The sequence below is a fragment of the Gallus gallus genome, chromosome 2, assembly GCF_016699485.2.
Source record: "Gallus gallus isolate bGalGal1 chromosome 2, bGalGal1.mat.broiler.GRCg7b, whole genome shotgun sequence".
Taxonomy (NCBI): domain Eukaryota; kingdom Metazoa; phylum Chordata; class Aves; order Galliformes; family Phasianidae; genus Gallus; species Gallus gallus.
In genome coordinates, this window is record NC_052533.1 from 42,163,237 (window position 1) to 42,187,481 (window position 24,245).

A 24,245-nucleotide genomic window follows, 5' to 3' on the forward strand; every position below is an offset into this window, starting at 1 on the left:
AAGCAGGACACTGCATCTTACACTGGCACTATGGCTAAACGTGATTATTAATAAAACTTGCTGTGGTTGTACTATCTCGGCTACTGAAGTTACAGTGTCTGAGTCAAAGGAGGTGGTGTTTTAGTTTCTTATTTCTAAGATGTCTTTGATGTGAACTGTTTTTTCATCTTGCCCTCACTATGGAACTGCAGGCAGCTACAAAATAACCTCTGAACTTCACTGCAGCAGCTCAGAACACTTGGCTACTGTTAGCCTTGTTCTCTGTTAAACAGCAGGAAAATGTGTACAGGAATTAATTGTCACTAATTCTTGGCATATTATGCCTTTCTGCTAGTCTTCTCAGTGGGGGAGATGGTTGCTATTACTCTGCAGAGGCTCAGTGATGAGTGAAGCATTAAAGCTTAATGCTTTTAGTAGTTTTAGTCTAAGGAGAAAAAAAGGCAAGTGGATTTGTCACTTCCACTATGCTTACAAGAAAGACTTCATGTATCAGTATCCTGCATCTAGTTAGGTGCTGCTGTCAGAATTGGTGGAAGGGACTCCTCCTGAGTGTTTCTCAGAGCTATAGCAAAGCTATATTGAAGTTTGCAAGTGTGTAACATCTTGCTTTACTCTACTCTGAAGCAGGTGGTGGTCAGGTCTGAGAGATGTAACAGTTGGTTTGAGTAGTCTGGTACTGACAAAACTGTGGTGTTTGCAGGTGAATCAAACTTGCAATTCCATACTCAAGGAAGGTAGTCTTTAAGCTTGTATTCTACTTGCTAATATGTTAATGGCAAGAGAACTAGTTTAAAAAGGCGAGGTATGAAGATTGGCACTTCATTCTGAAAGCTAACTTTAAAAATGATCACATCTAAAACGTGCCATTGTGTATCAAACTCTGTAGTTTGGACTAACTCAGTGTACTACTTTGATGTTTACTCATGGAAATAATACCTCGTAGTTTTTCAATTTACCCTGTTTAAGAACTTCAGGAATGATGCTGCTTAATATCTTAACTCCTGAAACTGTGCTTCCAAAAGTGAGATTTAGAGAATTTAGCTTGCCACATGTCAGTGGGGCTATTAGCTCTGGAAAATTTGACTTGAAGACTGAGTCACTGAAATATTCCTTTTTTTTTCCTAACCTGGGGGTAGTGCCACAAGTTCTCTTTGCTAGCTAATAGTGACTGTGCTGACTTCACCTGAGGGAAGGAGTTCTCAAATTAACTTCAGTCAGGCTATTTATTCTGCTTACGACTACGTGACTGCTACAGACTTTGCTCAGATAGAGAATAGGCGTAAGTTGCAGGGAGTAGAAATTAGCAATGAGGAAATTTTCTATTATTAATCAAGTAGAATAGTCTGAATGCAGAAAGATAAGCAGATTATAGCGGTGCACTGCGGCTGGGACTGGGTTACTTTAACATCGCTTCAGGCAAACGATGAATATGAATTCTTGCAGTTGTTCTGTGTGATGTTCCAAGGCTGCTGTTACACTGGAACTAGTTAAGTAACCAAGAACGGGGGGTCATGTTTTTATATGTTAAAAAAAATAAAATTTATGCAATAAATGCAGTAAACAGAGGTAAGAATTTCACTCCTAGGTGCCTTGTGTGTTAAAAAGGCAAAGCGAAGTAAAATGGAAGCCTGACTTTCCAAGTAGTCAGGATGCAGGAGTTGCAATTGTAAAAGCTGGTGTTTAGTGTTCAGAAGAGTTCCTTAGAACTTAGCTGCTCCAAAAGTAATGACTCCATTAAGCAGTTGTTGGCAAGTTTCACTAAATTCTTGTGTGTGATTGGGGAATAGGTATTCATGTGTGAAATAAGTGTGTCAGGATGTTAGCAGCGGAATTGCTTCAACTTCTGCAGCACAGAGAAGTGTACGTAGTCAGCCCTTCAAGCACACTGCTTGGCTACTAAGCTTCTCAATTTCAAATTGCATTTCAGACTGAAAAATAAACTGTTCTGTTTATCCAAATTTGTTTTTGCTGTTTATTTAAAAAATAGCAACACAAGTACCCTATGTCTGTATCTAAACTACTGCCCTCATTTCAGTCTTATGGAATTGCCAGGAGTCTGGTGTTCTGGAAGTGATTTCAAACTTGCTTGAATCTGGAACTGCAAAGTAGTGTGATTGTGATAATGTGGCAAATAATGGGGAGCAAATGGCTGTGCCCTGTGCTAATAAAGAGTAACCCATATAATAAAACAGAGGAATAAGTGATTTGTGTTCAACTCATCAAGCATTTAACCAATGTGTTGTTTGCTAACAGTCATGCTATCTTTATGTGGAATTGACTGAGCAATGAATTGAATGTCTTAAAGCATATTAATGATTAGTGAACTTCAGCTGCAAATGGAAATCATGAATATAAACAGGATGTTTCTCTTATTCCTAGGTTTTGGCACAAAATGAATATAATTAGAGAAAACAGAGATCTTGCTTGTTTCTACACAACAAAACATTCATGGAGGGGAAAGTAAGTAGTTGAAAATGTTGGTTTTTTTAATGTTGCATGTGACATTTCTCCTCACCATAATTGGATTTATCTAGATAGTTTTTGTATTCGCAGGTGAAAACTGAACTAAAGGCTCCTTCTGCACAGTCTCTGAACTATGTCTTCAATAGAATTAATTTGAGTTTTAAACATCGTGTTTCAGCCTACCTTTGTACATGTTCCCATGCTTTGGTGTAATACTTAACGTGTAGTTCAACAGATAATCTATTGCACAACTAACTGAGATTATTTCTAGCAACAGGCATCCTCAAATACGCTCTTATCCCTAATGGAAGTCTCTTAGATTTAAAAAATGAATCTTCAGCAGTGGCTCTGTCTTCAAAAGTTAAGGGACTTCTAAATAAAACTATCCTTTAAGTTCTTGTATGTTTAACAGCTGACTTCAAATAATATAACACATACTTTTTGAAGCTGTGCAGGGATTTCTTTGATGTTGCCCACTGTCCTTCTCATGTGCCTAACAGCTCTGTGAAATGTTGAGGTTTTTGCTTGCTACCTAAACATCACCAGAGCAGAGAGGGTACATTGTCTGCACCTCAGGAGAACAAGTTCTGTTTTGTTCTCATTATAAAACTGAACAATGGGGTCTGAATCTGCTTGGACAGTAAGTGGAAACTGGCTTATTCTGACTTGTGGTTTAACTCAGCAGGCAGTTAAACACCACGCAGCCATTCGCTCACTCCTCCCAGTGAAGTAGGGGAGAGGATCGAAGAAATTAAGTACAAGAACTCATCACTTGAGATGAAGACAATTTAATAAGAAAGGGGAAGGAAAAAAAGAAATAGTGACGCACAGCGCAGTTGTTTACCACCAGCTGACCAACGCCTAGCTGGTCCCCAAACACTGGCAGCCACCTGCCAGCTCCTCCAGTTTTATTTTTGAGCATGACACCACATGGTATGGAATATGCCTCTGACCAGATTGGGTCAGCTGTCCTGGCTGCATCCCCTCGCAACAACTTGTATGTCCTGCACACCTGCTGACAGGGCAGCATAAGAAACAGAGCAGTCCTTGAGTCAGTGTAAGCACTGTTCAGCTATCAACGTTATTCAATCCTAGATCCAAAACACAGCACCGTGCCATCCACTACGAAGGAAATTAACTATTGCAGGCAAAATCAGCACATGGTTTCTAATTATAATGCTTCCTGATTTCTCTCTATTAAACATTGGGAGTACTGGGTGGAAGATGGGATCGCGGTGTGGCAGATGCAGATCTTTCTCAATTGTGCTTTGAAGAATCACAAAACTGCTTCGTCATCTAATTGAAGAGCTCTCTGTCCTTTCATCATCAAAAGCTATCCTCGGGTTAGTTCAGAGTGCACCGTGAACTGAGCAGCTGCCTCTGAGGGCGAAAGCTTTCTTCTTTCAGCACAGATTCTTGAGCGTGGTTTGAAATATCACAATTCTAATAGGGTGTTTGTTTAAATCAAAGCTTACCTGAATTAAAATCTACACATCTGGATTTCTGTGAGCATGAAGGATTAAGCTGTCTCCATTAGTAACAATAAAGTTAAAGAACTCTGGAATTAGTTTCTCTCCCTTAATCTTTTTCACAATACAGTCTGATCTTTCCCCCGAAGTTCCTGTGCATGTCTGCAAATTTAGTATGCATACAAATGGAGCCGTTTGGTGGAAGTAAAATACACAGTGTTCAAATTACACCTCATGCCCAGTACCTTCCATTAAAGTGCCTGCTCCTTCATGTTGCAAGCGTTTGAAGTCACAGTAAGACGGTCTTGAACTTTGGTATTGTTCTCATAAATGATCAACTTTTATAGAACCTAAAACTAAATCTAAAACAGAGGCTTATGTTGAAAGCTCACTGGCACTTCACCTTTTCTTATAGTAAAAGGGGTAGGATTATTTAGTGGATAGTTGCTGCTTTTTATGATGCAGGAGAAGCTTGTATTTGAATACTTAAATGCACACTTGGTATTTGGAGATGTGAAATACTACCGAGCGTTTAAGTCATACAGCTCTCAAAATTTTAACATGCAGCTGCATATAACTGATTTCTGAGAAGGAATTTACTGTTCTATATGCATCCCAAGTGCCATCTATTGATAATATAAAAAACCAACAAAAACCCAATAATGTAATGTGTAATATTAAGTGGGCCTCAATCACTGAGTGTTCACATGATTTGGCATTCTGTATGTGAGCTGCATTACAATGTTTTCTAGCAGTACAGATAATGATGCTTGAGTTGGTCTGAGGCTCTGCAAATGGAACACTGTTTTATATAACTTCTGAGCTTGACAGTGCTTCTGAGAAGCTAGTGGATAGAGAGTAGTCCCTTTAATAGAACAAAGGGACATTTGCTTCAAGATCTTATTCTTGAAACAGCCTGGCATTGGATTCTTCAAGGCCTGGAGGTATAAATAGTGCTCTGCATATTTAAAGACGAAGGTCTGGTCAAGAGTGAGTTTAGATTTTGTGTAAGAGCTGACTTTTGAGTTGTCTCTGTTTTGGCAACGAGAATTAAGCCTTCTGAATTTGCGTAGGGAGAGAAAAGGAAGGAAGTGGTAAGTGAGCAAATCTGCTTTTACGTCCCATGTCCTTTGTAACATCAGAAGTGCTGGATAATGAATATACTTCCTATATCTTGAAATGCAAGGATGAGTCTCAGGGAAGGGGGAAGAGAAAAAGCTATCGCGTTTGGAAGCTGGTCTACAATTGTGTGATCGTTGAAGATTCTTCAGTATATTAAATGAGCAAATAAAATGTTAAACAGTGTTTTACTACATGTGATAAATTCTTAAGAACAGCATGAACAAGCTTTATTTGCAAAACGTAAAAGAGTACTTACCTGAATTGTGCAACGAGAGGAGAAGGAACAGTTCAAAAGATTTTCTTTGTATTCCAAGCACTGGAGCACTCACTGACACGCTGAATATAGTGCAATTATTAGCAGCCATAGTAACTTCAAATGTAGTAACTGCAGATGTTTGTTGCTACTTCTCTTGATCTGCTTCTTAAATGATACGGTAACATATTAAATAAGGAAGATTCAACTGTATGGAAAACCATGTGGGCTTTTCTAATATATCTTGTATCTTTAAAGTGGCAATTTAATATCACAGGTTTTCTAAGCTTTGGGAAAAAGAAGTGCTTGCTTAAGCTGCTAGATAAACTCCTTTGGGTCAGTAACGGTTTGAACTTGCACCACTTCATTTGAAATAAAATCATTGTAAATGGTAGGGATCTTCAGAACTCTTCATTAACTGCCATAATTTGTCTGAATTCCATGCAAACTATTGCTTTTTCTTTTTTTTTGCAGCTGTAGTAGAAATCCTTAGCTTGGTCTTTATGCATAAATGATGGCTTATGCTACAGACCTGGCAAGTGAGAGAGTAGAAAAGGACTGTCATGCAAGAATACAGGGAAAGAGGGAAGAAGGGATCTATTCCCCTGAATGTAGTGTTTGGTGTGGCAAATCCAGAGTAGTTAGCTATTCGGTTACCTTACCTGTTTCTGCTAAACCTCAGTTTACCCCAAACCTAAATTACTACGCTGAATTTTAACAAGGACAAGTAGCCAAAGTTTCATTCAGATTCAAAAAAAGGTATTCATATTCAGGTCCTGTTTCTTTAGTCAAGAGAACCATGGATTTAACTGCCTTCTGATTCAGATTTAGCTTGACTTTCTGGATGGGGCTAATTCCAGGCAGAATTACTCTAGAACAAGAACTTTGTACTATCAGTAAGGCATTAGTAATAATGTTTCAAATTCTGGTTGTTTATGTTGTAAAAGTATTTCAGAAATTTTGAGTAGTCTCCTTACATAGTGATGTTTCAGGATATGCTGCACAGATCATCTCTGAGAAATGAAACCATGGTAAAGCTTCACTTTCATGCTTACGTATTGAAGTTAGTTGTCTTTAGCTGGTGCTTCTTGTTTCTGATGTGCCTGAAATAGAATCAGTGACCTTGCTACAGCTGTTTTTTATGCACTATGGCAGTGAGTATTTAATGTGCCTGTGAAATTGGTGTAAAATGACTAGCCGCATATTGAACTTACAGCTGCTGTGATCTGAGTCTTTCTGGCTGTAACAGTCTTAGCTTTCCTCAAAGTGGACAAAACTAGGTTTGGCCATAGTAGCACTTAGACTTGTTACAGTGTTGTGACCTGGTGTGCAAATTGGATTATTGTATATTACAACTTCAGTCTGAGACAGCTTCACACAGAAGCTTTCAGAGGGCTGACCCCCCCATGCCTGTCAGTGTTCAAGAGGTATTTGGACATTGCCCTCAGTAACATACTTCAACTTTTGGTTAACACTGAAGAATCTTTGAAGATTGGATCTTCCAGTGAAACTGTTTTCTTCTAGTGTATTCTGGACTATGTTGGTAGCAATTTCCACTGCAGTCTTCGAGAGTCTTTGGTCCTGACTTTTCCAATAACATACAAGATACGAATAAGGAAATATAGTTAATAGCCATTAATGTGTATATCCCCTTTGTGGCTCTGTAGGACAAAGGAACTTGACAAAGAGAATTCCTTATTCATTTCCTAAGAATGGCTTGTATACAGAATCTTAATGTAATGTCTGCAGTTCAAGAGGACTTGTATTTGATTTCTGGAAGAACTACCGTATTCTTTCTTATTTTAGGTATAAGAGAGTCTTTTCAGTTGGAACTCACGCCATCACCACATACAATCCAAACACTCTAGAAGTTACAAATCAGGTAACTGTTCCTTTTGAATATGGCTATTTAGAATTGCTTTCTATCTTCTATATGCCATCCAGTGTGCATAGTGGTGTTCTGTCTTCAGAAACTATGAAGTCTGGTGAGATCTGAGTAGAAACAGAAGAGAGCTACAGCAAAAACAGAAAACTGGTGTTGCCTTCACTAGCTCTAAAAATATCCAATTTTTTTGTACTTTAAGGCAATTTAATAATCAGGAAACAATAGTTTGCTTTTGGATGTGCTGTTAGAAATGAACTGGGACAAGTTTTATTACTGTAAGGCTATGTCCCTGAAGGGACTCAGGGCATTTACTTACTTTGCCAAGTATTAAATAGAAAGCTCAAGCTAAAACTGTCACCTAGTATGCCAGCTATTGTCTCATTACAGCAACTCACTTGGTAATTACAGGTATTAAGGGGTTCTAAGTGGAGATGTAGTTTTAAAATTAGTAATTTTAACCTAATTACTTCCAATTGTCTAGTGGCCTTATGGAGATATCTGTAGTATTTCTCCTGTTGGAAAAGGACAAGGAACAGAATTTAGTCTAACTTTTCGCAAAGGGAGTGGAAAAAAGTCGGAAACTCTGAAGTTTTCCACCGAGCACAGAACAGAACTCCTTACAGAGGCACTGGTAAGTCAATCTTGTCTTCAAACAAGCAGTAATTACTTGATTATCATTACAGTTTGTGATTTTTTACTGTTTTCTTCCTTATGTAAAAAGTTGAGAAGCCAGTTGTCTTTTGAGCTGTTATGTTGATGTACCCAGTCTAGTGTCTGTTGCAGCATCTAGTGTAGCACACAGAGCAGGTAAAGCTACAAATACTGAATATGTTAAACTGCACTGAAATGGTGAGTCTTCAGCGAGGCTTAGTTGAAATCATTTAAAATTACACGTCAGGTGTGCCAGTTTAAATTTAGACTAACTGGATAGATCAACTAAACCATTTGCATTCATTCATGGCTAATTTTTCTTTTTAAACAGAGATTCAGGACAGACTTCTCAGAAGGAAAAATCACAGGGCGGGTAAGTATCTTGCTTGTCTGGTTCACTCTGCTATTGAATGATTTAAAGATTTCTGCAGTGTTCTTGGAAGTTATGTGTGTGCTATGTGTGGTACTTCAAATAGCTCTTGTAAACTGGGATCTGAAGTCTTGCTTTGAGAAAAATCAGAATTTGCTCAAAAGCACTGACAATCCCTTGAATGGCAGAATATTTTGAATTCTCTTCCCTTGGCCTTAGCCTCACAGTGGTACATACAGTGAATGTCATTACTGAAGTTAAGGGCTTTGCTGCATGGATTTGTTATTTGCAGGAAAGAAGGAATAGAAACAAGCTTTAATTCATTTTTCAGGGTTTACTATTTCCAGCATTCTGCTTTCTAACTCTGAATGATCTTCTGCATAACATCCTAAACGCTTGATGTGGGATTACTGTTTCGCGTGAGGTTTTGTTTAGGTCACATTAAGGACATGATTGCCATTTAATGAATACAACATAGTAATAAGCAAGGCAGTATACAGAGCTGAATCTTGTGCTTGGTTTTATGTCTTCTGCTCACAAAAGATATCACTTAAGTTAAAGTGTTAAGATTAATTTAAAGTGTTGCACAGACTAAATATGCAGTGATGACCATAGTAACATTGATCAAATGTGGGAGTTTGTCTTATTATAGTTTCTAAATAACTCTAACTTGCGCTTGCTTAATTTGGTCTGTATTTGTAATGGAGTATGACTGCGGGGTATGAAAATTTTTCCCCACAGTGATGAGTTTTCCTTCAGCTAGTCTTTATTGGCTGAGCAGCATCATGTGTGATAAGTAATTCCTTAGCTATCCACAGATGCATGTAGTCTGTCACCATACCACTTTCTACAGCAAGACAAACTTATTAGGATTGCTATTCTCTCTTCAAAATGTGTTGCTTAAGCTTTGTTGTGATTTCCTTGCCAGTAGGTAGCTGCTTTCCCTTAATTCAGTGTTATCATTATAGATAAGAGCACTGAGGGAAGGTATAATTTTTCGAACTTTACTCCCACACTACTTACTAGATTGAAAAATTATTGCTATGTAGTAAAGGTGTGTTTGTGGAAATGTCTAAAAGTAGTTCTCACTGCAGAGATACAACTGTTACAAACACCACTGGAGTGATACAAGGAAACCTGTGATTCTGGAAGTGACTCCTGGAGGTATTGACCAAATTGATCCTGCAACAAATAAAGTCTTGTGCTCCTATGACTACAGAAACATTGAAGGCTTTGTTGATCTTACTGGCTATCAAGGAGGCTTCTGTATCCTCTATGGAGGATTTAGTAGATTGGTAAGTACTGAAGCAACATCTTGGTATTGTATTAGGATGTTTATGTCTGCATATTCAATAGTAAGGCTTCAGTGTAAATTGAACAAAGTTTGTGTACTCGTGAGATACAGCTGTGGATCCTCATGGTTTGCAGACAGGTTTTAAATAGTTTTTTCCACAGTAGTGAGAAATCAATTAAAGCATTTGAGAACAGTGTGTGGGGCTTTTGCTAATTGCATGTAAAAACAGTGAAGTGTAAAATAATACTGGTATATGGGTAGTGAATATAAATGCTCTGTGTATGTGGGATTTGCTGACAGTTCACAAAGGTGCAGAAGTGGTGGGCAGCACTACTAATCTAACTAATTGATGCAGGTATTGAGGAATAGGTTGGTCAGTGATGATGCTGCTTTTTTAGGTCTTGATCTGATATTCAGTAACTTTGCTTGGGAAATGCATGTTGCATTGTAATATTGTTTTAAAATTTTTAAAAATGTTTCTAAATATTATATTGCTAGCAGCTTAAATTGACCTCCAGAAATTTGTGATTGCTAATTTAAATGCCACTATTTCAATCATTACAATGTATGAGCATCTTTTCTAGGTCAGGTTTTCCCTTGTTTTTGTACTGCAGTATGCTTTTCTCTGGCATAAAACTAGGAATATGTGACGTCCTCTAAAAGCAACTTAGCAAGATTGAATGGTGGCCCTACAGGTAGCTCACGAGGCTGCCATATTGTGGTTCCCTCTGGCTCCTCACTTTTGCAAGCCTGTTGCCAAGAGTGGACAAACAGGTCACGTAGATGTTTACTTTAATGACATGTTAATATGTGGGAGTGTATCATTTAGGAATATATATTTTTATATGTATAAAATAACCTTTAGGAATATGTATTTAATTTTTTTTTGAGAGAGAAATTTAAACCTAATCGTTGACATCTTTTGTAATAAACCTTTTCTCTTTATACACTTAACAAAGGCAACCCTAGCTTGCCCAGCTGCTGGGAAGATTTTCCACTGTTAAGCATATATATAATGAAGGATTACGTACAGAACTGATTTCTTGTGGTGTGCCACATATTTTACCTGTTTCTTGTCAAAACTTGCAGCACCTGTTTGCATCTGAGCAAAGGGAGGAAATTATCAAGAGTGCAATAGAGCATGCTGGCAACTTCATAGGCATCTCTCTGAGGATAAGGAAAGAATCCCTAGAATTTGAGCAATACTTGAATCTTCGCTTTGGAAAATACAGCAATGATGAATCTATAACGTCTTTAGCAGAGTTTGTTGTCCAGAAAATAACACCTAGACACTCGGTAAGGGTATCACACTTAACTAACTTAGTTTCTCTGAAGTGCTATGAGTTCTATCCTAACATATCCTTTTTCTTAAGGAACCTGTGAAAAGAGTACTAGCTCTTACAGAAGCTTGCTTAGTTGAACGGGATCCAGCTACCTATAACATCGTGACTTTGAAACCTTTGGGTGAGGTAAGAGTAAACCTTTAGTAACCCTCTTTCAAGTTGAAGCTCTAACAGTACGATTTTGATGATGTGTATAAGGTATTGACAGAGTAGAAAAATAACATAACTTTATGAACATGATTCTTTTTTCTAGGTGTTTGCAATAGTATGTGACTGTGAAAATCCCCAGCTTTTTACCATTGAATTTATCAAAGGGCAGATTCGGAAATACTCTTCAACAGAAAGGTAACTGGAGTTGCTGTGGATTATGAGTTGAAATGGAGATTGTCATTGTAGTGTTATGGAGTCTCAGCCTCCAGAAACTGGCCCTTGAAAGTGTTAACTCCAAGTTTTGTTATTCTAGTGATCTACCACTTGTAAATCAGGATTTGTTACAGGATCTAAATCTCTCCCCTTTACATTCATCTGAACTTCAAGTGAATCTGCTGAAAGTTTTCAAATGATTATGTAAGGATGTTTGTTCAACAGTTTAAAACGGAAAAGAAGGTTGTTTCTTGTAAACAGTATTGTTCTGTGTTTGTTGTTCTAGGTTAGACTGTAAAGTAAGTGAAAATAAAGCATTATTGAAATAGAGTGGTAATATGAGAACTGTAAAGAAGACAGCTCAAAGGCTCAACACAGTTAGTTGATTCTACTTGAAACAACCAACAATATTAGTCCTGAGGGTGGTTGCAGTTGTAATGTGGTAATCCTGCTAAGTGAGGTTCTGCAAAAAAGGACAAGGAAGAATCAACTTCAATGCATGTAATACATTCACAGATAATCTAGAGTTGATTCCTTTAGTGAAAGGCTGCAGCTGTTTGTAATTGATGTAATTCAGTTCTGTTCTTGCAGTGGGGAAATGTACGTTAGAAAGTTGGACTTCTTCTGGAGGTGTAGGTGTTAGCATCACTATTGGTAGAGAATCCATGTAATGTTTCCATTCAGTTTGTTCTTGATTACTGTTTTGACCATCTCTCTTCTTTCTTTTGGCACCACTTCTCTGATTTAACTTTTGTTGGTGTGTCTTTTTCCCAACCCAGAGATTCCCTCCTAGCTAGTTTGCTGGATGGAGTGAGAGCTTCTGGTAATAGGGATGTGTGTGTGAAAATGACTTCCACACAAAAAGGCCAGCGCTGGGGATTACTCAGTATGCCTGTAGATGAAGAAGTAGAGAGCCTTCATCTGAGGTTTTTGGCTACTCCTCCAAGTAAGCTAAAGCTTATTACAGTGTTTTATAATGCTCTTTTAACCATCCAGATGCTTAGTCAGATGCTTCATACTTAAATTTTTATCTTCTTCCAGATGGTAACTTTGCAGATGCTGTATTCAGATTCAACGCTAACATCTCCTACAGTGGAGTATTACATGCAGTTACACAGGATGTAAGAACAAATCCTCTGCCCTTCCTCTTAAGGTGCTGTTAATGCACATAAGTATATTAATAATTCCTACTCCTTAACCAGGGCCTGTTCTCAGAAAACAAGGAGAAACTCATTAATAATGCCATAACAGCACTGCTCTCACAAGAAGGAGATATTGCAGCATCTAATGCAGAGCTTGAAAGCCAATTCCAAGCAGTAAGAAGACTGGTGGCTTCAAAAGCAGGCTTCCTTGCCTTTACTCAACTTCCAAAGTAAGTGAGAAGTCTTTTAATTTTGGAAGCAGTGGTGAAAATAGTTGTGTGGGGTTGTTGGTTTTTGAGTTTTTTTTTAATATCTGATGTTAAAAGCTGAGGATTTGACTTTAGGCTCCTTCTGAAAGACTGGAAGGTTGTGCACATCATCATTGCCAGTAGTTTAAGGCTGTCATTGGGATCTTATGTAAATTAAGAATCCTAAGTGGTCACTGGTTTGTAAAGCTGATATTTCTTTCCTAAACACTCTCCCCTAGGGGTCAAATACCATTTAGTGATTTTTTTTTTTTTATCCTGGACAAAATACTTCTAAAATACACCTTTGTCTGTCCTTGAAGTAGATACTTCAAGCACGAGGAACTATGTTGATGTCATTACTATCTTCTTCAGTTCAACATAAGATAAAATTTAATGTTATAAGCTGCGCTGTACTCCTGCAGTAATAAGTACAGGCTTCTTGGGGTTTGCCTTAGTTGGCTAGCATAAGGAAACAGGAAAAACTGCTTAATGTTCTTCTGAAAATGAAATTCTTCAGGACACTTCTAATTTCAGATTTATGGGGTGACTGAATGATGTGAAGAGTAACATATGTAGTCTGAGTCCTTTAGAAAACTGTGATTTTTTTTGTGTGTGTGAGAAGTGTCTTGTGCCAGCACTATCCTGTAACTATACGAATATGCCTATTTTTGTGAACGTGCTGCATATTGTTAACAGTGAAGTCTAATGTTAATGTGTTCCTACTGAGGAATCTGAAATTTCTATAAACATCAGGGTTTTGGTTTGCCAAATGCAGTGTGAACAGGCTGCTTTTGGTCCACGACTAGACTTTTAACTTAGAAACACTCCTATCTAATCTTGGTAGTTTTGCTTTTTTTGCTCTTTCAAAAGGTTTAGAGAACGATTAGGAATGAAGGTTGTGAAGGCCCTGAAAAGGAACAATGATGGAGTAACCCATGCCGCTATTGACATGCTTTGTGCTCTTATGTGTGTAAGTATTAAGTTGTAATATCTTTCACTTTGTAATATGTGATTTCAAGCGAAACGCTGTAGAGATAACATCTGCAGTTCAGCTGGCAGTGTGCTCAGACATTGAGTAACTTGAGATAATGTTTTCTTGGTACACTTGAACCTGCAGTAGTATGTGTGTGGCTTTTGCACTATAGCTGTTAATAATTCAGCATTGAAATGATGTTGTTTTGTGAATCTCTTTCTTTTTAATAGCCTATGCATGATGACTATGACTTGAGGCAGGAACAGCTGAACAAAGCTTCCCTTCTCTTTTCAAAGAAATTTCTAGAAAATCTGCTAGAGAAATTTAATTCCCATGTGGTAAGTCACATTTTGGAACAGATAGCTTCAAGTGTTTTTCCTAATTGCTGTGAAAACAATCATACTTGGCTGTATCTTTCAGTGTCTTAGTACCTGGGATTAAATGCAGAAACCGTAGAATAGTTTCAGTGTTAAATCTGTTTGGATCTGAGCAGGATAGAAATGTAGCCATCTATACTGAAGAATCTAGGGAATGTCATGTAAAAAAAGTGTTTGTTTGTTTAATATGAAAGGCACGGTGCTCCATTTAACTAAGATGGTAGCATTAACTGGTACTTATGGACTTAAAGCTTAGAAAAAGTAATTTGCAATACACTCATATATGGGATCATGAATCTTTGGTACGTTCTAAGAGCCAATACTTTGTCATTCCTCTGAGTAATATGGCATTGTTTTTCTGCTAATTCCAGGATCATGGGACAGGTGCTCTAGTAATTAGTTCACTTCTGGACTTCCTGACATTTGCCCTATGTGCTCCATATAGTGAGACTACTGAAGGGCAGCAGTTTGACATGTTATTGGAAATGGTGGCTACTAACGGAAGAACACTATTTAAGCTCTTTCAGGTGAGACTTGGCAATTATTATTCTGCTGTCTGAAATAAGAATAACTTCACTCCTGCTACTACTTATAATACAGATTTTCCTCTCATTTCGTAAAAGAGGAAACAGTAGTGCTAACTGCTCATAATGCCAAGTATGTATTATCAGACACATTAATTAGTCAGTAAATTTGAGTTTTTCTTGCTCTACTGATGTTAATTAGTAAGTAAATACAAATTTTAATGTCATTAGAGCAAGAAATTAGTCAGTAAATATGTTTTTTTTTCCGGCTCTACTGAAAGACAAGTCTGTCTTCTGCTCAGCTCGTTGATGTGCTTAAATTTTATCTGCCTTAAATTTTTCTACCTGTTGCTTTATCTTTGGATGTTGATTTGAGGGAGTTATTCTATAGCAAATGATGTGCTAAATCATTGCAAAATAGAGTTATCTAAGCTGTGTTTCTGGAAACACCTTAAAATAAAAGTTGGATATTAAGCTAGATTATCTTCCTGTCAACTTTGTTTCTCTGTGAATAGGAGTTAGAAGAGTAAAAACTTCAACAGAAGTCCACCTGATGGCTGCTTGACAGAACCTTTCCAAAGGTGTAGGACTAGAACTCTTCCTAGGGCTAACTTTCACAAAACTTAGATTAATTTTTGCTCAGAGCTGGAGTTAAGAGTATCTGTGTAGATGAGTTAAGGAGACTGAATCACGTGGATAATCCGATCTTTGAATTTTGCAGTAATTGTTTTGTGAACTTTCTGTTGTAGCACCCTTCCATGGCAATTGTGAAAGGAGCAGGTTTGGTGATGAAGGCAATAATAGAGGTGAGAGTTCAGCAGTGTTACGTGGGACAGCGTACTAAATATGCATTGCCTATTTCAGAAGTGCAATCTCAATATTGTCTCAACAATACCTGATCTTTATGTTACATCAGCTTCCCCATTTTTTGAGGGAGAGGTTGAAGAACAGAACACTACCTTAATTCTGGGTGTTTTGATATAGCAACTTGCTCTATTTTGCACTTGGGGGTTTAGAAGGCATGCAAGTTGGGACACTAGGTAGTGCCTTGCATGTATTCATACTGCAGTCAAAGTATGGCTGTTAATACTGTATGTAGCTCAGTCACATACCTCAGAACCACTAGACTTGTCCTGCATGTTAAAGAGGGTATCTTAAGGAGAAGAAACCATATCTCGGGGATTTTTTTATTTTTTTTTAATAAATGGCCAGATGGAATGGGAGCTGGAATTTGCAGGCAGCAGTGTTCCAGAGAAAGTTAGTTATGTCAGCCTCTGTTCTTTTTCTTCTTGTTTTAATGAAAGATTTGACTTGGATAGCTTCCATACCAGAGCTATATCATGATGCATGGGCCAAGTCCATAGTTCTGGAGGGGTGCTCATGGTTGTTGTATTGTGACCTTGCTAACTGACTCTCAGCACTCAGGTCTTAAGTTAAAGCCTCATTGTGTCACAACAGCTTATGCATCTGAGTTGCATCTAGTTGTTTCTTGGAATGGAAGTGAACGAACACTTGAAATAGAGATGTTACAAATCTGCAAGTTTCCACTGATACACCAGATAGTGTTAGCTAAATGTTGCTTTACTGTTTTCAATGACTCTTATCGTTTTCAATGACTCTTGATCGTAAAGAGGGACATGGCCAAGTAAAAATGGAACAAAAGTTTTGTTTTCAGTTATTCATTGCAGCCAATGTATTTTGGATGAGTGGCTTTTATCCACACAGTTGTCTAAAACAAAAAGTCCAAACCATTTTTAGAAATAATTCCTATTGACCAAATTCACGTAACAAACAATTACTTATGTTTGTCATTTTTTTTAATCCTGACTTGCAATTATAGTGTGGAGGTGGTAATTACAAATGTATAACTGATCTCCTGATCTATCATAGGAGCTTTCTTACACAACTTATCCAGTTACTGTCCTCATAGATAGAACTACCAGTCATCTGGTCTTTGACTTTACTACAACTCTGATCATTTGCTGTTGAAAACTTGCAGTTAAAGCACACTGTAATGTAGCTTCTGGCTTTTAGATAGTTGACATAGCTGATGGCCAAGAAGGTCTTGAAACTGTAGACTAAGATAAAAACAGCTTAACTAAGATTCTTTCTCTAGTAATCATCTTGCCCTGTTTCCAAAGGAAGGAGACAAAGAGATTGCTACCAAAATGCAAGATCTTGCCCTCAGTGAAGGTGCCTTACCTCGTCACTTGCACACTGCTATGTTTACAATAAGCACAGATCAGAGGATGCTTACTAATAGGTATGTCAGTCTCACTTGATATATCATGTTTAAAAAGTCTTAAGTGATGGCCTAGCTCACACTGGATACATTGGGAGCTCAGGAAAGAATTCTTGCAATCCTTTAGAATGGTATTTTCTTCAGAAGATGGAATGCTTAAGTAGAGAGAAATTGAACCGAGACTGCAGCCAAAATGATTTTGTTTCTTTGCCAAAATGGGACTCAGGTTGCTCATGAAAGGCTCAAGTTTTGTTTTGTTTTGCTTTTCCTGAAAATATTCAGAGAAAGAAAAAGTGAGTAGAATATTTTGAACTTGCAAAAAGGCTCAGCTTTATTAGACAACTGCATAAATCCTAGCATGCATACCTCAGGCATCTTGCATGCAGTTAGTATCAACCATCTGATCTGAGAGAAGTTGTCTCATGCAGAAATTGTTCCATATATTCAGCATTGAGTAGAACTTGCGAGCCCTAAGAGCGGGCCTGAGGGCATGCTGATCAGAATGGGGGAATCAACTGAATTATCACTCCTAATATGAGGATATAGAAGGAGGTTATAGAAGGTATACTCCTTGCTGAAGCACTAGAATTGCTAAAGCAATGCAGTAATCAGTGAAACTTGTTGTTGCTCTGTCTTTCAGAAGAGAGCTAGCGTGAAACCCTCCATCATTGAGTTTTGTTTGGAGTTACTGACAACTTGCTTTTAAGTGATGCTTTAGTTTAACATGTTAGAACCAATGTTAACAAACACTGGCAGAAAGTGTCAGTTGGCATAGAAGGCAGGCTCCCAGAAGAGGCTATCCTAGCTAATAACTGGTGTTAAGGACTTCAAGTAGAGCAGCTAAGAACTTAAATCTAACTATAGCTTAAGATCAGCTGGATAAACTTACACTTCTAAATTAGATGTTTAGCTTCTGCTCTATTGCTCAAGTGTTCTTTTAGGTCTAGATCAAAAAGCATGTGCTGCTACTGTTCCACTAACTTCACTAGAATTTCTTAAAGCCAACGCATTAAAGCATGCTGAGCATATACTTGAATTGGAACAATATATTGCTTTGTGCTCTTACACACTTAAGACCACAAACCTCTTGCTCATCTTCATTTCACCAGCATGGTAAGGGTATAGATTTTTGTCGTTTCTAAAGCTATATAAAATACTAACTTGCAGTTTTTTTCTCTCAATGACTTTTTTCAGGCAGCTAAGTAGACATTTGGTTGGCCTCTGGACAGCTGAGAACAAAACTGCTATGAACCTGCTGAAACGTATTTTGGTGAGTAAAAATGGGATATAGACAGGGTAAGAGTAAAATCTGCTGTGGTATTAGGAAATTTGGGGTATGCTATAGTTAAAACATCTGCTTTTCCATTAGGGGAGGGATTTGCAGTCTGGCGTCTGTTTGAAGGATACTGATGGCTTGTACAGAAAAATCTGAGATTCTTATTATGTCACTCTCCAGCCACTCTTAAAAAAAAAGTTCAACACAATAGTGTCTGACTTTCTTGATTGAAAGAAAAATGCAGGTGATGTGGTAAATGATAGTCCCTAGTGCTTGGTGCTTCCAAGGGTTAATGCAACAGTTGTGCTTATGCTTTCAGGCCTTTCTAGCTTTGGTTGCTTGTAACTGCTAAACTTACATATTGGCTGGTACATCCTGTGTTGTTTCACTCTTACAGCTTTTCAGAGAAGTTGCTTCAGTGAAGCTAGTTTATCAAGTATTGTTGTAAGGAATTGTTAAATCTGGAGAAATGACACTTAAAATACTAGTTATTTTTAATTTATATCTTTGGCAAAGTGGACTGTCCTTTTCTTGGTCACTGACTTCCAGAAAGCTTAGTCAAATGTGAACGTTGTCTCTAATGTCATGTGTCCATATGAGAGGACATGCCATGGATCCTTTTCAGTGTTCATCTGCCTTAGTACTGCTGTAGGATCTCCTCTTTCTGCAGTCCTTAGCTTCAGCAAGCGCTCTCTTAAGAAATGGGATATAGGCAAGAGAGCTCCTTTGTACCTAAGCTTAATTCCATGTCAGTTGAGGGTGGTAGCATTTCACTAATACAAACCAAAAGCTGCTGCAACTTTACATACTTGCTTTAGCTAGAATATTCATTCTGTTTTGAAGCTTTCTAATTTAAAGAAAACATCTTGTTGCTTGCTTTAATGTTTTTCTGTTCCTTCAGTTGCAGCTGAGTTCACACTGGTTTTAAATGTTTTTAGCCACCAGGTTTGCTGGCATACCTTGACAGTACTGATCCTGTTCCTGAAAAAGATGCTGATAGGATGCATGTTAGAGATAACTTAAAGATCGCATCTGTAAGTAAATGTAGCTGTCTTACCTTCTCCATTCTCTAGACGTGTAGTCCTAGTGATTTTTTTTTTTTTTAATGCTGAAACTTAAATATTGCACTGATTTGCATCTAACATGTTAATAAACCTGCAGCTGCAAATAACTAATGGTATTTATTCTGCAGGATCAATATGGCAAGTTTAATAAAGTGCCAGAGTGGCAAAGACTGGCTGGAAAAGCTGCAAAAGAAGTTGAAAAATTCGCCAAAGAGAAAGTGGATTTAGTCTTGATGCACTGGCGAGACAGGATGGGAATAGCTCAAAAAGAGGTAAAAATACTTAAAGCTCTCTGTTACAGCAACTTTGCTGAGCGGAGAGAGGAACATCGCCCTCTCCTTGAAATGATAGGAAAACTTCCAGTAATAGAAGTGTGGAGATATGAGAAACTTCATTCTTCTGCTTCTGTTTACTAAATTCTGACTCTTACTGGTCTTCATCTTTTGTTAGAAATGGGTTCTAGGAAGAACATAGAGTAGTCAACAAATGCATTCGGGATATGGGTTAAGCTTTAAGTTGTTCTTGTTTTAGCACACCTTAGCAAACTGCAGTGCAGCTTATGTGCATCTCTTCCATTTTAATTATACAGGAGAATAGGAATTTCTTTGAAACGTAGCAAAAACACCCATAACTTCTTCCAAATACAGTCAAACAGCTGTTTACATCTGAAATGATGTTCTTTGTATGTGGTGGGACCTACTTGAAGCTTTATATTACCTTGTATTGCATTCCAGCAATACAAATTCTTAATTGGTTGAATTTCACTGAAGGTTGACAAAGCTGCACAGCAAGTCAAGTATTTCAGTGCTTAAATTACAAAAGATTATGTATAAACCTAAGTTTAACATGTGGTTGTTTTGGTCTGAGACAATGAGAGTGTAGGAGGTCTCCTTTTTCTCATAATTCTGTTTTTGTGTTCTGTATGACAGACTTTGAATCAGGAGGTGTTTCCCTTAACTTTCTTTAGTCTCATGACTAAACTTGTTTTTGTGCATTCCGGAAATTGAGGCGATCTGCTATCCCTTCCTTACTAATAAGGAAGGATGGAAAGAGCAGTGGCGTGTGAGGCACTGATCACACCAGTCTTCATACTTGACCTGTTGCAACACTAAGCTTGAACATGGGAAATCCTTAACCATTGTAACATTGTAAAATGTTGCTAAAGCTTGATCTTTGATGAGGTGCAGCATTTTGATAGATACTCTGCGGAGTAATACTGAACTGGGATCAAAGCAAAGCGTGAAAGGAAAAAGTGGAAACTGGCATCATAAAGGTGAATTGCACTTCAGGATGCTTTGCAGTATTAGTCTCAGCAAACATCTTTAAGCACCTTGTCTGTATACTGAGCTTAAGTAATTGATTGCTTTTCAGTCCAAGGTTCTGAGCTGTTGAATTTCACATATATGCACCTGTAGCTTTGACAGGGTAGTAGCAAATTTGATATTACCACCTTGAATTAGTTCAATGATTGTGACTTGTTAAATGTTCCTTTTTTTTCCCTTTTCTTCCAACTTGCCATTAAAATCAGGACAGAAATAATATGGTGAGTCTGTGTATCGCAGCCATGCGTGTGAGTTATGCTGCTCAGACTCTTGTTTGCATGTAGTACGTAACACTGATTTAATGCTTGAGCAAACTGGGGAACCTTTCAGCAGCCAAGTCAGGTTTGAGACGTATTTATGTGACTTACCTTAATTGTTTTCTTTCAAGAACGAAGTAGTCTTCTGGAGTTTTCTCCAGAAGTCAGCTTTGGAACTGCTGGTCCCATGGATTTTTCTCGAAGCAGTCTTCAAAGCTCTGCTTGCCTGTTTGGCTCAGCGTTAACAGTACTGTTGTCTTGCATGGTTGGTTTGTTTGTGAAATGCAGTATATCAAGCATACTGACTTATCCTGGTAATCTTGCTAGCACTGAGACTGCTTTGGTGGTGGGATCTAAGCTTTTCTCAGTGAGAGAGAACTTGCTTTTAAACAACTGACTTGTGAAACAGCTGAAAGTTTCTCTAGCATGATTTAACATGATAGTGTAAATAACACTTGCTGAAGTCTGTTACTGCTACGTGCTGGAAAGAGAGCTTATTAATGAGGCTTAACTTAAAGTACAGCTTTAGAAGGAATAAAAACCCCAGCTTATTTATTTTAAAGGGAAAATGTGGATTCTCTGTTGCTGTTAATTTCTCAAATTTGGCTTTTTTGCAGAATATTATTCAAAAGCCAGTGATATTAAGGAAACGACGGCAAAGAATAAAAATAGAAGCAAACTGGGATCTCTTCTATTACAGGTAAAATACTGGAATTAATGTGGTGGAGTCTGATTCAACTTTTTATCTGGCTGGATATTTTTAATATCTACTGAGTCTCCGTGGATTGCTTTCAATTGCTGCCTGCCTTGAAATGGTGTACGTGCTTAATAACAGAAACTTAGGAAATTGTAAGATATGTAAGGGGAAGGGAAATCTGAAAGCTTCTCTAATATTATCAAGCTACATCCTTTATTACTCCATGAATCAAAAAAGGATCGACAAGCTACAGGTGCAGGTCTCCATGATGCTGAAGGCTAAAGCAAAGTAACATTACAATATACTAATATTGTAGTATGTTGATGCATCAACTTGTACACTCATTGGTACCTATTAACTTGAATTGGAATAAAAGTGAGCTTAAGGCTGATGGGGAGAAAACATTTGTATACTGGGCTTTAAATAGTGCCACAAGTTCTAAACGTAGCTTGCTTATCTATGAGTTCCTACAGCTGTCAAAGTTCAAAAGGGAGGGACCTCCATCTGAAAAAAAAAAGTGAACATCACTTCTTTGTCTGGGAGTGTTGAAATGGATTAGTAAAGCTTGACTGTTCAACAGACTTAAGTGTTTGGTGCTTAATATTTCATAACATCAAATTATGTGGTTTGTCTCTACATATATACTCCATAAAAGGAGGATTCACGTGCTCCTAATCCTTGTGTATTCAAGTACTGCTCTCAGCCAGTCTCTAGATCCAAATACTGTTCTTAACTGTCGCTGAACAGCATCTTCTGACTGTCTTGTGACATCTGAGACATCAACTTCTTCTCCTGCATAAACCACTGTTCTTGTTCAAAATGTACGCAAGCTGTGTGCTTTTTTGCTGCCTTGGGTGGTTGTTCATTTCTAGCCCTTCCTGACATACAGTGAATAGCTTGCAAATACCCAGTTCATGAGCTACATGCAGATAACTGAGTCGAAAGAGAGGAAATAGATGTGCTTTAGACGTCCATGACAATGAAAACAGTATAAAAGCAAATTAGTGTAATTCTTCTAACAAACTAGAGACTGCTACTCAGTGCCTGTTAATTAAGATTCAGTAATGCTAGCCTTCTCTAGCTTACTCACTGATTCTTGTCTGTCTTTCAGATGATGTTTGAGGAGTTTAAACTTTTTGACTTCTTTCCTAGATTTCTTCAGGATCATGCTAGATCAAACTTGATTTGGAATTTCAAAACACGGGAAGAACTGAGAGATACTCTTGAGTCTGAAATGAGAGCATTTAATATTGACAGAGAACTTGGTAGTGCTAGTGTTATCTCGTGGAACCATCAGGAGTTTGAGGTAAATGACTCTCTATTGGAGAACTTGCATATGTAAAATATGGCTAATTAAAATGTTGCTTGTTTGTTTCTAGCTGCCTGAGTGCATGTTGTGTTGAAAGTCCCTGACTGCAAGTTACAGTTCTTCTGGGGTTATAGAATAAACTGCCAGGGCTTGAGGCTATGGATGGGTAGTATTTTCTGTTGTCAGGATGTAGAGGTTTCAGTCTTGCTAAGTGACAAGTGACACTTTAAAGATAAATTATACTTTCATAAGAGAAACGAAGGCAAGTTGGTATGATGCTATTGCCATACTTGTTGTCATACTTGTCTTTGAGTGTTCATGAGACTTGTTTTGGGTAGTTCTCTGAGTCACTTCTTGCTTGCAAGTTTCTAGTCTTTATTTCCACCATACCTCTGTGCTCCTAGGGCAATTAAGTACTGACCTGTCAAATCATCAAGTGGTTATGTGGTTAAACCCATGTTGCTCTGTAGATTATAGATTGAAGATTTTTCACATTCTAGGAATAGCAGTACTTGAAGTCAAAACAGCATTGCAAGTTCCTATTAAGGGACTGATATAGTCCTAATTTAGCTTTCTCAAAACAACTTGTCAGATGTTTTCCAGTAACGTGCTAATAAATATTTCCTGTACTCTGCTTTTGTCTAAGTACTGCTTTGGTCTGTACAGATTTGTGCATGTCACATGTAATACTAGAGCAAAACACAATCACACTTGAATTCAGCTACAAGGTATTCATGGATACTGTCAATGCCAACATTGTCACAGTACAACTTTCATGTTAAAATTTGAGCAGGGCTGTACTAGTGAAATGAGTGAACTGCTGCTTTTGAGAAATTCTCAGATGTCATATGAGCGTCAGAAGGAACTACTTTAGGTGCTCCATTTATCCCTATCGCACCACTACAGACTGAGTAGCTAAATTTGGGTTTGTATTGCTTCCTTCAGTTATGGGTCAGAAGCAGGACTCCCAGGCACAGCAGTATCTGCTATCTCAGCTCCAGTCTCTTCACTTGCAGAGGTGCTAACTGAGGCAGAATCAAAAGCTCGGATTTGAAACTTTAAAACAGGCTTCCCATATGCACTTTGTGCTCCTTCTGTGGCTTGTGCGACTGGAATGTATTAGTTAGCATTCTTGCAGTTACTGCCTAGGATATTTTGAGACTGACTTGATGGCGGATCCTGCAGTGTGGTCTTTAAACAGCTGCTCTCTGATGCTTGCTGTTTAAATCAAGTCTTTGTCAGGCCATGCTCTTAAGTATTTCAGTTAGCTCACGTAGTGGTGACAGAGGCTTCTCTGCCAGCTGTGGAACACATCACTTTGCAAAGGGGGTTGTGGCTTCACGTTCCTCTGGAAGTTTGCTTGTTGGTGGGACCTCTTCATGTTGTGTTCTGTCACTGAATCTGTAGATCACTGTTATGAGGCCACAAAAAGTTGTCTGCAAATGGTAGATAGGAACAACTACTGCAGTGAGTGGCTTGTGGTATGTTAGTTACCTCTGAATTAGGTGCTTGCCAAATGCTTAAAACCATTAAACAGCAAGGCATATGGTTAAGATGTAATATAGTTGTTCTGAAGTTAATGATGGTTCTCATTATGCAAT

At 38.0% G+C, this 24,245-nt stretch overlaps 1 protein-coding gene across 4 annotated transcripts in view; it reads left to right on the forward strand.

The window, feature by feature from the left end:
* The window catches only part of DNAJC13 (DnaJ heat shock protein family (Hsp40) member C13), a 53,763-nt gene that overhangs the window by 4,089 nt on the left and 25,429 nt on the right, over positions 1-24,245 (forward strand). For 3 of the 4 annotated variants that reach the window (XM_004939445.5, XM_040696665.2, XM_046928918.1), the window contains 22 exons: positions 2,380-2,460; positions 7,114-7,189; positions 7,674-7,823; positions 8,175-8,216; positions 9,308-9,508; positions 10,597-10,803; positions 10,881-10,976; positions 11,104-11,195; positions 11,993-12,159; positions 12,255-12,334; positions 12,416-12,585; positions 13,474-13,573; positions 13,807-13,914; positions 14,325-14,480; positions 15,227-15,283; positions 16,619-16,740; positions 17,914-17,989; positions 18,934-19,029; positions 19,188-19,331; positions 20,588-20,602; positions 21,256-21,338; positions 22,488-22,641. In XM_004939445.5, coding sequence (XP_004939502.2) covers positions 2,393-2,460; positions 7,114-7,189; positions 7,674-7,823; positions 8,175-8,216; positions 9,308-9,508; positions 10,597-10,803; positions 10,881-10,976; positions 11,104-11,195; positions 11,993-12,159; positions 12,255-12,334; positions 12,416-12,585; positions 13,474-13,573; positions 13,807-13,914; positions 14,325-14,480; positions 15,227-15,283; positions 16,619-16,740; positions 17,914-17,989; positions 18,934-19,029; positions 19,188-19,331; positions 20,588-20,602; positions 21,256-21,338; positions 22,488-22,641 — 2,460 coding nt within the window. In that variant the 5' untranslated portion in view covers positions 2,380-2,392. The remainder of the gene's footprint in view (positions 1-2,379; positions 2,461-7,113; positions 7,190-7,673; positions 7,824-8,174; positions 8,217-9,307; positions 9,509-10,596; positions 10,804-10,880; positions 10,977-11,103; positions 11,196-11,992; positions 12,160-12,254; positions 12,335-12,415; positions 12,586-13,473; positions 13,574-13,806; positions 13,915-14,324; positions 14,481-15,226; positions 15,284-16,618; positions 16,741-17,913; positions 17,990-18,933; positions 19,030-19,187; positions 19,332-20,587; positions 20,603-21,255; positions 21,339-22,487; positions 22,642-24,245) is intronic. The other variant, XM_418787.7, reaches the window with a different exon arrangement.